Here is a 12333-nt window from a genome sequence, read left to right as displayed (position 1 = left end):
AATTTTTTCTTTGTATAGAACAATCTTTATCTTTATTAAAAAAATAAAATTAGTAATCTTGCCATTTTCACCCTGGCCACTTGTACTTTTTTAGACTCATAATTCCAATCCTTATAGGAAGCGTTTTCAGTAGACTGTTTATCATCAGAGGCAGGGTTACAATGACAAATTGAACCTCTCTAAACAGATGATAATACAGAATCCACCATTTCCAATAGGCAATATCACAGCTGTCCCTGCTGCTCCCTTCACAATAACATTTGCACATACTTATTAGATGCTTCAGTTGAGGCTAATGTACATGAACATTTCCTGCAAACAGCAGGACCTTAGAGTCTAAACAAATTGCAGTGACCAGTGGGAAAATTGTAAGACTTACATTTTTTAAATTTGCAATAAAGATTGTGAGATGGAATTTTTTTTAACACATTAATGCAATTACTTCCGATGACACATTCCCTTCAAGTCAGACATGTTTTGTGCTGAATGCAACACCTGCTTAAGAGAAACTAACCACAGAATTATACTGGGTATTGTCATCAGTTTCACATGTGTTGGAGGTGTAAACTCCCAAATCTTCTCCACTATTCTTCTTTCTTACTCTATTGGTAATTATATCCTCAGCCTACCAGCAAGGAGGGAGGCAGATTTGTGTTCATAACCTGTTTGGCTGGCTTACATGAAGAGGAGGAATACATAGCACAGGTGCGGTCGAGAACTGTCAGCTCGAATAACTTGTTTCCTTATCCAGCCTCCACTTGAGTCTGACCACAGTCTCTGAAATACTTCAAGTATCTCTCATGTAGGCGGCCAACAGTTCAGAAGAATGGGTATAAGTGGACTACTGGGTAAACAGTGACTGTACCTTTTCTGAATTATGCAACCATCCTTTCTTACTTAAGTTTCTGAACCTTTCTAAGAAACATCATCTGTGGATTCATCTTTGCAGCTTTCTTATATTGAATATTTTACACACAGGATTTATTCTCTATATCATTAACAGAGTGAAGGTAAATCAGGCAATTCTGCCTTTGGACAAGAAATATGCCAGAAAAGGCTCATTACTGCAAACCAATCGAAGAAAACTTGACATCTTGGAGTTGAAATTGAGATATCAGACAGTTAACTTTACCCTGATTGCTAAAATTGGATGTGATGAGGCTGACTACATTTTGACGTGGAGTTCTGCTATAGGAGTCTACAAGTGTTATTACTGATATGCCGTGGTGGTGCATCTGGTGCTTCTGCCCCCCCAGATTGACCGAGGAAGATAAAATGTCATTGGCTATCAACAGAGAGATTAATAGAATGCTTAAAATACACAAAAAAGAGGACAACAGTATGCTGAAACTCCTGCTTTTGGGTAAGAGTTACTGGTGGTGGTAATTATTAGCCATTAACACTGTCAAATGAATATATACTGTACATTGTTTTTGTCTTTTGCAGTAAATTTCCACAGTAGCCAAAGAATGAATTAGAATTGGCTCTTTACAAAACCTCAAACATGCAAAGCTACAGCAAAATGACATACTGTACGACTTCTAGTTGGCACATGTTCAGAGGATATGTCGGGAGATTCACCAGTGTAAATCCTGAACATGTATCATAACTGAGTTGTGAATAAAAGCATAAATAAAAATAATATACCGATCTTGGTAGATGATTGATTGCTAACAGCCTACAGAATTACCAATGCCAAAGTAAAAGAATGCCAAAGTAGCTGTCGGCTACAGGCTCTACCGTAGGGACGGGCTGCACCTCAATGGGGAGGGTGCAGCGGTGCTGGGGAAGAAGATGGCTAATAGGTTGGAGGAGTTTTTAAACTAGAGACGGGGGGGGGAAACCAAGGAAATAGGTGGGATGTGAGGCAAGCAAGGGGAAAGGGGAGAAGTGAATATAATGAGGGTGGAGAGGGGGGTGGGGATAGTACAGTTAGATCATTAGAGAAGAATAGGATGCTAAATAACCCCAAAGTTTTATCTTGCATGCTGACCAACGCAAGAAGCCTGACCAATAAGGCGGATGAGCTGCAGGCGCTTATATCGGAGGAGAGGTATGACATCGTAGGTATAACAGAGACTTGGCTAGACGATAGCTACGACTGGGCGGTAAATTTAACAGATTATAGTTTATTTAGAAGGGACCGGAAACAGGGGAAGGGCGGAGGAGTCTGCTTATATGTAAAGTCACGTCTAAAGCCCAGACTAAGGGAAGATATAGGAGAGGGAGAAGAGGGGGTCGAGACCATGTGGGTAGAGATAGAGGGGGCAAAAAATAATAATAAAATATTACTGGGGGTCTGCTATAAGCCACCCAATATAACAGAGGAGAATGAGAAACTGCTATTAGGACAAATAGACAAAGTAGCAAAACATAATGAGGTGATTGTAATGGGGGACTTCAACTACCCGGATATTGACTGGGAAACAGAAACCTGTAGATCGCAGAAAGGAAAAAGGTTCTTGACAAATATCAAGGATAATTATCTCTCCCAACTAGTGCAGGAACCAACGAGAGGGAAGGCCGTGTTGGACTTAATATTGACTAATAGGCCTGATAGAATAACTGAGGTACAGATAGGGGGGCACCTAGGTAATAGTGATCATAATATTATCAATTTCAAAATGCTCTTCAGTAGGGTTATCAATAAGGGAACAACTAAAACATTAAACTTTAGGAGGGCGAAGTTTGATCAGCTGAAAGAAAACCTTCAACTTATAGACTGGGACAAAGTTCTTAATCAAGGGAATATGAATAGTAAATGGGAAACCTTCAAAAGAATTCTGAATACTCAGTGCGAGAGGTATATACCGTATGGGAATAAAAGGGCCAGAAATAAGAGGAAACCAATATGGTTGAACAAGAACGTAAAAGGGGCGTTAAATAGCAAAAAAGAGGCATTCAAGAGATTAAAACAGGAAAACAGCAAGGAGGCACTAATGTGTTACAAGGAAAAAACGAGAACCTGCAAAAAACAAATAAAAATAGCAAAGGAGGAAACAGAGAGACGTATTGCTAGGGAAAGTAGATCAAATCCCAAACTGTTCTTTACGTATATAAATAGTAAAAGGATTAAATCGAATAATATTGGACCGATAAAAAGTGATGAAGGCAAAATCATAGAGAAAGATGAGGATAAAGCTAATCTATTAAATAAATTTTTTTCGTCAACTTTCACAAAGGAAAAAGAACTAACAGGCGAAATGAGAAGTGACAAACTTAATCCTCCACTAAGTATGACAAATCTAACCCAAGCTGGGGTACAGAAACGCCTCAGTAACATTAAAATAAACAAATCACCAGGACCTGATGGCATACACCCACGGGTACTAAGGGAACTAAGTAATGTGATAGACAGACCCTTATATCTTATATTTAAGGACTCTGTTGAGACTGGGTCTGTGCCACTTGATTGGCGACAGGCGAATGTAGTGCCAATATTCAAAAAGGGAGCGAAAAGTGACGCCGGAAACTATCGGCCGGTGAGTCTGACGTCCGTTGTGGGCAAAATTTTTGAAAGCTTCATTAAAGAGGCAATTACGGAGCATCTTGATGCTAATAATCTTTTAATCCCGAACCAACATGGATTCATGAGGAATCGCTCCTGCCAAACAAACCTGATTGACTTCTACGAGGAGGTTAGCTCTCGAGTAGATCAGGGGAAACCAGTGGATGTCGTGTATCTCGACTTCTCAAAAGCGTTCGATAGCGTGCCACATAATAGGTTGGTATACAAAATGAGAATGATGGGGCTGGGGGAAAATGTCTGCAAGTGGGTAGCTAACTGGCTAAAGGATAGAAGGCAGAGGGTGGTTATAAATGGAATATACTCAGATTGGGTAAGCGTCACTAGTGGGGTACCACAGGGGTCTGTACTAGGCCCAATGTTATTTAATATCTTTATTAACGACATAGTCAACGGGATAAATAGTAAAATATCAATATTTGCAGATGACACAAAGTTATGTAAAACAATTAATACAAAAGAGGACAGTGCAGACCTACAGAGGGATTTGGATAAGCTGGGTAGGTGGAGCATTAAATGGCAAATGAGGTTTAACGAGGAGAAATGTAAGGTCATACATATGGGAAGGAAAAATGGAAGTCACCAGTACTCACTGAATGGGAAATCATTGGGGAATTCAGAGATGGAGAAGGACTTGGGCATCTTGATTGATAGCAAACTAAATTGGAGTGCCCAAAGTCAGGCGGCTGCTGTAAGGGCAAACAGGGTAATGGGATGTATCAGAAGAGGTATAGCTGCAAAGGATGAGAACATTGTTCTTCCACTGTACAAAGCACTGGTCAGACCACACTTGGAATACTGTGCTCAGTTATGGGCCCCACTATATAGAAAGGATATAAATGAGCTTGAAAAGGTACAAAGGAGGGCAACAAAATTAATAAAGGGAATGGAGGGACTGCAATACCCAGAGAGGTTGGCAAAACTAGGACTATTCAGCCTGGAAAAGAGAAGGTTGAGGGGGGACATAATAAATGTGTACAAATATGTTAGGGGACAGTATAGAGACCTTGGCCGGGATTTGTTCAAAAGGAGGGATATTACGGTAACAAGAGGGCATTCACTAAGACTGGAAGAGAAAAGGTTTCAGCACCAGCATAGGAAGGGGTTCTTTACGGTAAGAGCAGTGAGAATATGGAATTCACTGAGTGAGGAGACGGTAATGTCGGATTCACTAAACCAGTTCAAGCGGGGACTGGATGCATTTCTAGATACCAGGCAGATTTCTGCATATACTTAAAAATAAAATAAAATAGTAGGTTGATACAGGGATTTATTCTGACTGCTGGTTTCAGAGTCGGGAGGGAATTTTTCCTCAGGTGAAGATTGGCTAAATCATTTGGGGTTTTTGCCCTCCTCTGGATCAACTTTAGCAATTACAGAACTAACAGGTCGAACTTGATGGACGCAAGTCTTTATTCGGCTTTACTAACTATGTATATGTAACTATGTAAAACTAAAGTTGGTAATATTGTCCTGCCAATTTGGGGGGTTTTTAACATCACCAATAGCGTTGTGCTTTGTCTGAAGCACTTACAGTGGGTACGGAAAGTATTCAGACCCCTTTCAATTTTTCACTCTTTGTTTCATTGCAGCCATTTGGTAAATTCTAAAAAGTTCATCAATTTTTTCTCATTAAAGTACATTCTGCACCCCATCTTGACTAAAAAAAACAGAAATGTAGAAATTTTTGCAAATTTATTAAAAAAGAAAAACTGAAATATCACATGGCAATAAGTATTCAGACCCTTTACTCAGACACTCATATTTAAGTCACATGCTGTTCATTTCCTTGTGATCCTCCTTGAGATGGTTCTACTCCTTCATTGGAGTACAGCTGTGTTTAATCAAACTGATAGAACTTGATTTGGAAAGGCACACACCTGTCTATATAAGACCTCACAGCTCACAGTGCATGTCAGACCAAATGAGAATCATGAGCTCTAACGAACTGCCCAAGGAGCAGAATTGTGGCAAGGCACAGCTCTCCCCAAGGTTACAAAAGAATTTCTCCATTACTCAATGTTCCTAAGAGCACAGTGGCCTCCATAATCCTTAAATGGAAGAAGTTTGGGACCACCAGAAGTCTTCCTAGACCTGGCCGTCCAGCCAAACTGAGCAATAGTGGGAGAAGAGCCTTGGTGAGAGAGGTAAAGAAGAACCCCAAGATCACTGTGGCTGAGCTCCAGAGATGCAGTAGGGAGATTGGAAAAAGTTCCACAAAGTCAACTATACTGCAGCCCTCCACCAGCCGGGCCTTTATGGCAGAATGGCCCAATGGAAGCCTCTCCTCAGTGCAAGACATATGAAAGCCCGCATAGCGTTTGCTCAAAAACACATGAAGGACTCCCAGACTATGAGAAATAAGATTCTCTGGTCTGATGAGACGAAGATAGAACTTTTTGGTGATAATTCTAAGTGGTATGCGTGGAAAAAACAGGCACTGCTCATCACCTGCCCAATACAATCCCAACAGTGAAACATGGTGGTGGCAGCATCATGCTGTAGGGGTGTTTTTCAGCTGTAGGGACAGGACTACTGGTTGCAATTGAAGGAAACATGAATGTGGCCAAGTACAGAGATATCCTGGATGAAAACCTCTTCCAGAGTGCTCTGGACCTCAGACTTGGCCAAAGGATCACCTTCCAACAAGACAATGACCCTAAGCACACAGCTAAAATAACAAAGGAGTGGCTTCATAACAACTCTGTGACCATTCTTGACTGGCCCTGCCAGAGCCTAGACCTAAACCCAATGGAGCATCTCTGGAGAGACCTGAAAATGGCTGTCCACCAACATTCACAAGCCAACCTGATGGAACTGGAGAGGATCTGCAAGGAAGAATGGCAGAGGATCCCCAAATCCAGGTGTGAAAAACTTGTTGCATCATTCCCGAGAAGACTCATGGCTGTAATAGCTCAAAAGGGTGCTTCTACTCAATACTGAGCAAAGGGTCTGAATACCTATGACCATGTCATATTTCAGTTTTTCTTTTTTAATAAATTTGAAAAAATGTCTACATTTCTGAGTTTTTTTTCAGTCAAGATGGGGGGCAAAGTGTACTTTAATGAGAAAAAAATGAACTTTTTAGAGTTTACCAAATTGCTGCAATGAAACAAAGAGTGAAAAATGTAAAGGGAATACTTTCCGTACCCACTGTAAAGGGTAAAAAATCTTTGAAATAATTTTTTAATTTGTAGCCCATGTTCAGTAATGTTTTATCGTTGGGATCTAGATCTTGACTCATCCACCAATTGCTTAAACTATGAGGCAGAATTGTGCACAGACTCTATAGAGGTCAATGGGTTTGCACATCTCTGTGAAATGCTGTGAATGTAGAACCCATCAATATGACCAATCTCTGGAAGCCTGTTAACCAAATTGGACTACTTTATCTTAAGGCTCATTTAAATGAGCTGATAATTGTACATTGAGCATTCATAAGAATAAATAAAAATTGGAGGCATGCTCACCTCCTGTCACTAGCATGGATTCATCAAAGGCCACTTTGTAGCCAGTGCCAACTCTGAAAGTGATGACTGCATCATTTTGGCATCTCAAGGCTGCTGAAGCCTGTGATTGACTGCAGTGGTCAGGTCAATGAAAAAGCATGTCATCAAAGAAACATCTGTTGAGGTGCTGTTCAAGCCACCTAACCTCTGCAGGCAATCACAGGCTTCAGCAGATCTGTGACATCAAGACGACACAGTAATCTTTATGATGGCCAGCGTTGACAACCAGAGCAGCCTGTGGTCGATCTGCAGGGGTGACGGAAAGTGAGTTTACCAACCAATGCCCTAAAACAAACATTTTTAATGATGGACAACCCCTTGAAATATCATTTTGTCGCATCTATAGTGTACTTTTTCTAGTGGTTATTTTAGTGGTGTTTAGTAGCATGAAAGGAGTGCATGTCATCCTGCCACAGTGCCTCCAAAAGGTTCCTTAGAGGAATAAGGCCTAGAGCTAGTCTTATATTGGTTGAAAGATAAGCAAGAGGATAATTACCCAATTTGTTATTACTGTGAGTGGCCAATTCAGGTTTAAACCAACAATCCTCAGGGTGATTGCTAGATCCTCAGTATTCAGCTTGTGTTGTTTGAAGATAGCCTTACACTCGGCAACAACCTGTGAAAGAACCTGCCCACATCAGATGATGTGGATGAGATAGCGGACAGACATTATGGGAATTATAAATATAAACAAAACTCCCACATTGCATTAACTCTTTGCCTAAATTACACCCAAATGAAGGGAGGGTGGGTGGGACTTCTCTCTTGTCCTGGGAACGGGAAACTGACCAAACCGCGCCACAGGTCACTATATATGTCCTAACTCTATGCCCCCACCTCCTCCAAACCCTCGTCATGTGGGCTTCAGCTCACTGTCTTTGCCTAGGGCTCCAGCCCCCCCTTTAAAATAAGTATTTACTGCATGCTTATTGTGGAGTCAGTAGACATAGTTTAACCCCCAAAAAGTAATTCTTCACTTAAAAGAGACCAGTGAACCTGCTTTTTTTATAATGAGGAAAAAGAAATAAACCCATTGTAACAAATATTTTAGCAAATATTTCCCTGCACATAGCAGTGTTTTGTTGCCTGCTCACTGCACAGATACATTTTAATACATTTTTAAAATACTGGTTTAAGGTTGGGTTCACATTTCTGCAGTTCTCTATGCTAAATTCTCTGTTGGGATTTAGATAGAATCCCTGACAGGTCTATTTTCTATAGAAATACAAAACTAAGTGAATAAATGCAGCCATTATTTAATCTGAGTGGGTATTCACAAAAAAGGCCATAAGGCTGCACAAAAGGAGTGAATGACCACCATGGAAATATATACAGTACATGTAAATATATATGCATACACACGTATACTGTATATGTATACGTACATATATATACAGTATGATTCCATGGTGGTCACTCACTCCTTTTGTGTAGCCTTATGACTAATAAAATGTTTACCATATATTCATATATATGTGTATGGGTATATATATGTATACACACACACATATATATATGAATATATGGTATAAATTTTATTAGTACAGAAAATTAAAAAATAGACTTTTAATATACATTAAAATAGTGGGGACTGGGAGTGTTACACGGAAAAAATAAGAAAGTTCACGACAAACATATTAATATGACGTATGTGTGGAAGGAGCTAATTAGATTGTTATAATCTCAATCAAATAGTAATATATAAGACGCGCATGCCTCTCAATGATTCAGGAGCATCTGATGAGTGGCGAGTGCCTCTGTGTGTGCCTCACCACAAATCCTACTCCAGTCCCTACTTGAGTAAGATTTGTGGCATAGGGAACACTATGAATTTGACAAGTGGCCGTTGCCATTAGTGTTTAGCGAGTATGTTTCATTAACTCTTTCAGTGAGCATGCTCAGGTGCTCGCCGAGTATTTTGGCGTGCTCGACATTTTTTACTGTCGCCGCGGCTGCAAGAGTCACAGCTGTTAGACAGCTGTGTGTAAGGTAGCTAATGGTCATGTAGTCGATGGGAGGTATGTATCACAGAGATGGCTGGTCTCTGTGATGTAAACCGGAGTGTTTTCTCTAGTGCACATAAGCACTGAGAGGATAATTTGTTGCACCTGGGACCAGGTTACGGGTAGCTGTGAAAAGTTGGGCGGGTCTAGCTACCCACATACCTCACCTCTGGGTGTGGTTAGCAGCCTATTTAAGGGAGGCTGTTGTTTGGCACATGGTCTGTGTTTGGAGGGAGAAGGCCTCCTGTGGGTTATCTCCAGACTGAGCTGTGTGCTGGTTGCTTACCAGCCTGTGTGACCACAGCCCGGTGTACCAGAGACTTTGCTTAAAGGACTGTTTTCTTTTGCTTTTGTCTGGACTAAAGGCTGTTTGTTTGCATTTTGCTTTTGACGGTTTATAAAGCCAATAAACCGGACATTTAAAGGAACATGCCTCCTGTTTGCCTCTCATTGCACCTGAGTGAGTACAATCCCTACATGTGACACATGCAGAGATTGCCTGTCGAACTTTGTCATAGCTGAGTGAAAATGGTGTTAGAACTAGAGATGAGCGGTGTTCGACTAGAACTGTTCGCCAATCTCAAATTCGAGCTGTTTTGGGCGGTGTTCGAGTTGTTCCACGAACCCGAACGATTTGCAAAAAATTCGGCTGTTCGAGGTTATGTTCGATAACTGTTCGTGCACCAAAAGCGTGTCCTGCATGTCTGGCGCTATTTAGAGCACCAATCATGCAGGGATTGTCTGCCACTCACTGTAATGCCACAGCCATGGTGGCTGTGGCATTACAGTGGTTGCCCAAATCGATGGGAACAGTGCCAACAGTGAAACATGAAAAGCCGGCAATTCAGCAGCGGCATACACCTGTACCCGACAATTTAGAACCGAAAGAATAGAGCTTCACACATAGATTAGATAGATATAAACATGTCAGCCACATATATATGAAGTACAGTGAAAGTGCTGCTTACTGTACTTGTCATTTAGCGTAAAGGATTTATCAAAAAAAATAATAGTGTTTTCATGCACCGTCTCTTTAAAAAAGCCGGCCGGCAATTCAGCATCTGTACCCGACAATTTATAACAGACAGAATAGAGCTTCACACATAGATTAGATAGATAGAAACATGTCAGCCACATATATACGAAGTACAGTGACAGTGTTGCTTACTGTACTTGTCATTTAGCGTAAAGGATTTATCAAAAAAAATAATAGTGTTTTCATGCACCGTCTCTTTAAAAAAGCCGGCCGGCAATTCAGCAGCGGTACCCGACAATTTAGAACAGACAGAATAGAGCTTCACACATAGATTAGATAGATAGAAACATGTCAGTCACATATATATGAAGTACAGTGATAGTGTTGGTTACTGTACTTGTCATTTAGTATTAAAATAAAGGATTTATTATTAAAAAAATTGGCGTGGGGTTCCCCTTAATTTTAGGCTCTAGCGGAGGTTAAGCAGACGGCTGGGGCAGATGTTTGAAGCCTGGGAAGGGGGTAATACCCACGGAGCTTCCCAGGCTACTAATATCAGCCCCCAGCTGAATACATAGCCTTTACTAGCTATTAAAATGGGGGACACCCCAAAAAAAATGACGTGGGGTCCCCCCTAATTTAATAGCTAGCAAAGGCTAGGCAGACAGCTGGGGGCTGATATTAATAGCCCAGGAAGGGAGCCATGAATATTGGCCCCCTCCCAGGCTAGAAACACCAGCCGTCAGCCGCCCCAGAAATGGCGCATTCATAGGATGCGCCAATTCTGGCACTTAGCCTCGCTCTTCCACGCTGCCCTGGTGCGGTGGCAGGGGGTAATAGGGTTGGGGTTGATGTCAGCTTATAATGCCAGCTGACATCAAGCCCAGGTTAGTAATGGAGAGGCGTCTATAAGACACCCCCATTACTAACCCCATAGTCAAAGTTAAAAAAAACACAAACACCCAGAATAAAGTCCTTTAATTGAAATAAAGACACAATCCTTTATTGTTCTAAATTAAACCATACTTACTGTCACGCCCATTCCAGCTGAAGCCAACGATCTCCTGCAATAAAAGAAAAATAATAAAGCAACCTCATCCTTACCTTTCCATGGTTCCCACGACAGCTTCAGCTCTGCTACATCGAGATGACAGGCTGGACCGCAGCAGAACGCTGCCATCCAGCCTCTCATCCCGCAGACACTGAGAAGCGCAGGCTTGCTTGCGCTGCTCAGCGTCTCTCTGTGACGACATCCAGATGAGCCGAGTTCATGTCCAATGAACTCGGCTCACCTCATGCACGTCACTGACAGCGTGGGAAAATTCTCACGCTGAAGCGGTGAGTGCAGGAGAATTCTCCCACGCTGTCAGTGACGTGCATAAGGTGAGCTCATGTCCAATGAACTCAGCTCACCTCCTGCACTTCACTGACAGCGTGGGAGAATTCTCCTGCACTCAGCGCTTCAGCGTGAGAATTCTCCCACGCTGAAGCGCTGAGTGCAGGAGAATTTTCCCACGCTGTCAGTGACGTGCATAAGGTGAGCTCATGTCCAATGAACTCAGCTCACCTCCTGCACGTCACTGACAGCGTGGGAGAATTCTCCTGCACTCAGCGCTTCAGTGTGAGAATTCTCCCACGCTGAAGCGCTGAGTGCAGGAGAATTTTCCCACGCTGTCAGTGACGTGCATGAGGTGAGCCGAGTTCATTGGACATTAACTCGGCTCATCTGGATGCCCTCACAGAGAGACACTGTGGAGCGCAAGCAAGCCTGCGCTTCTCAGTGTCTGCGGGATGAGAGGCTGGATGGCAGCGTTCTGCTGCGGTCCAGCCTGTCATCTCGATGTAGCAGAGCTGAAGCTGTCATGGGAACCATGGAAAGGTAAGGATGATGTTGCTTTATTATTTTTCTTTTATTTCAGGAGATCGTTGGCTTCAGCTGGAATGGGTGTGATGGTAAGTATGGTTTAATTTAGAACAATAAAGAATTGTGTATTTCAATTAAAGGACTTTTTTCTGGGTGTTGTGTTTTTTTTAAATACTTTACTAGAAATTCATGGTGGTCATGTCTAATATTGGCGTGACCCCATGAATTTCGGGCTTAGGGCCAGCTGATAATGCCAAGCTGGCCCTAACCCCTTTATTACCCAGTGAGCCACCGCATCAGGGCCCTGGATGAGTTGGGTACAGCGCCAGAAGATGGCGCTTCTATGAACGCGCCATTTTCCGGGGTGGCTGCGGACTGCAATTTGCAGCGGGGGTGGCCCAGAAAGCTTGGGGCTCCCTGCGCTGCGGATTCCAGCCCCCAGCTGCCTAGTTGTA

General features: G+C 42.2%; 1 protein-coding gene across 4 annotated transcripts in view; it reads left to right on the top strand.

The window, feature by feature from the left end:
* The first annotated feature begins 722 nt into the window (after positions 1-722).
* The window catches only part of GNA15 (G protein subunit alpha 15), a 135999-nt gene continuing 124388 nt past the window's right edge, over positions 723-12333 (top strand). For 2 of the 4 annotated variants that reach the window (XM_073660639.1, XM_073660641.1), the window contains exon 1: positions 724-1363. In XM_073660639.1, coding sequence (XP_073516740.1) covers positions 1219-1363 — 145 coding nt within the window. In that variant the 5' untranslated portion in view covers positions 724-1218. Of the gene's footprint in view, positions 1364-12333 lie in introns of all 4 variants that reach the window. The other 2 variants (XM_073660640.1, XR_012255249.1) reach the window with 2 other exon arrangements.

This window comes from Phyllobates terribilis, unplaced genomic scaffold, assembly GCF_046119375.1.
Source record: "Phyllobates terribilis strain yellow unplaced genomic scaffold, ASM4611937v1 Scaffold_1__5_contigs__length_1240528914, whole genome shotgun sequence".
NCBI lineage: Eukaryota > Metazoa > Chordata > Amphibia > Anura > Dendrobatidae > Phyllobates > Phyllobates terribilis.
The sequence above is the reverse complement of the archived record's forward strand: the minus strand, read 5'-3'. Positions and strand labels throughout refer to the sequence as shown.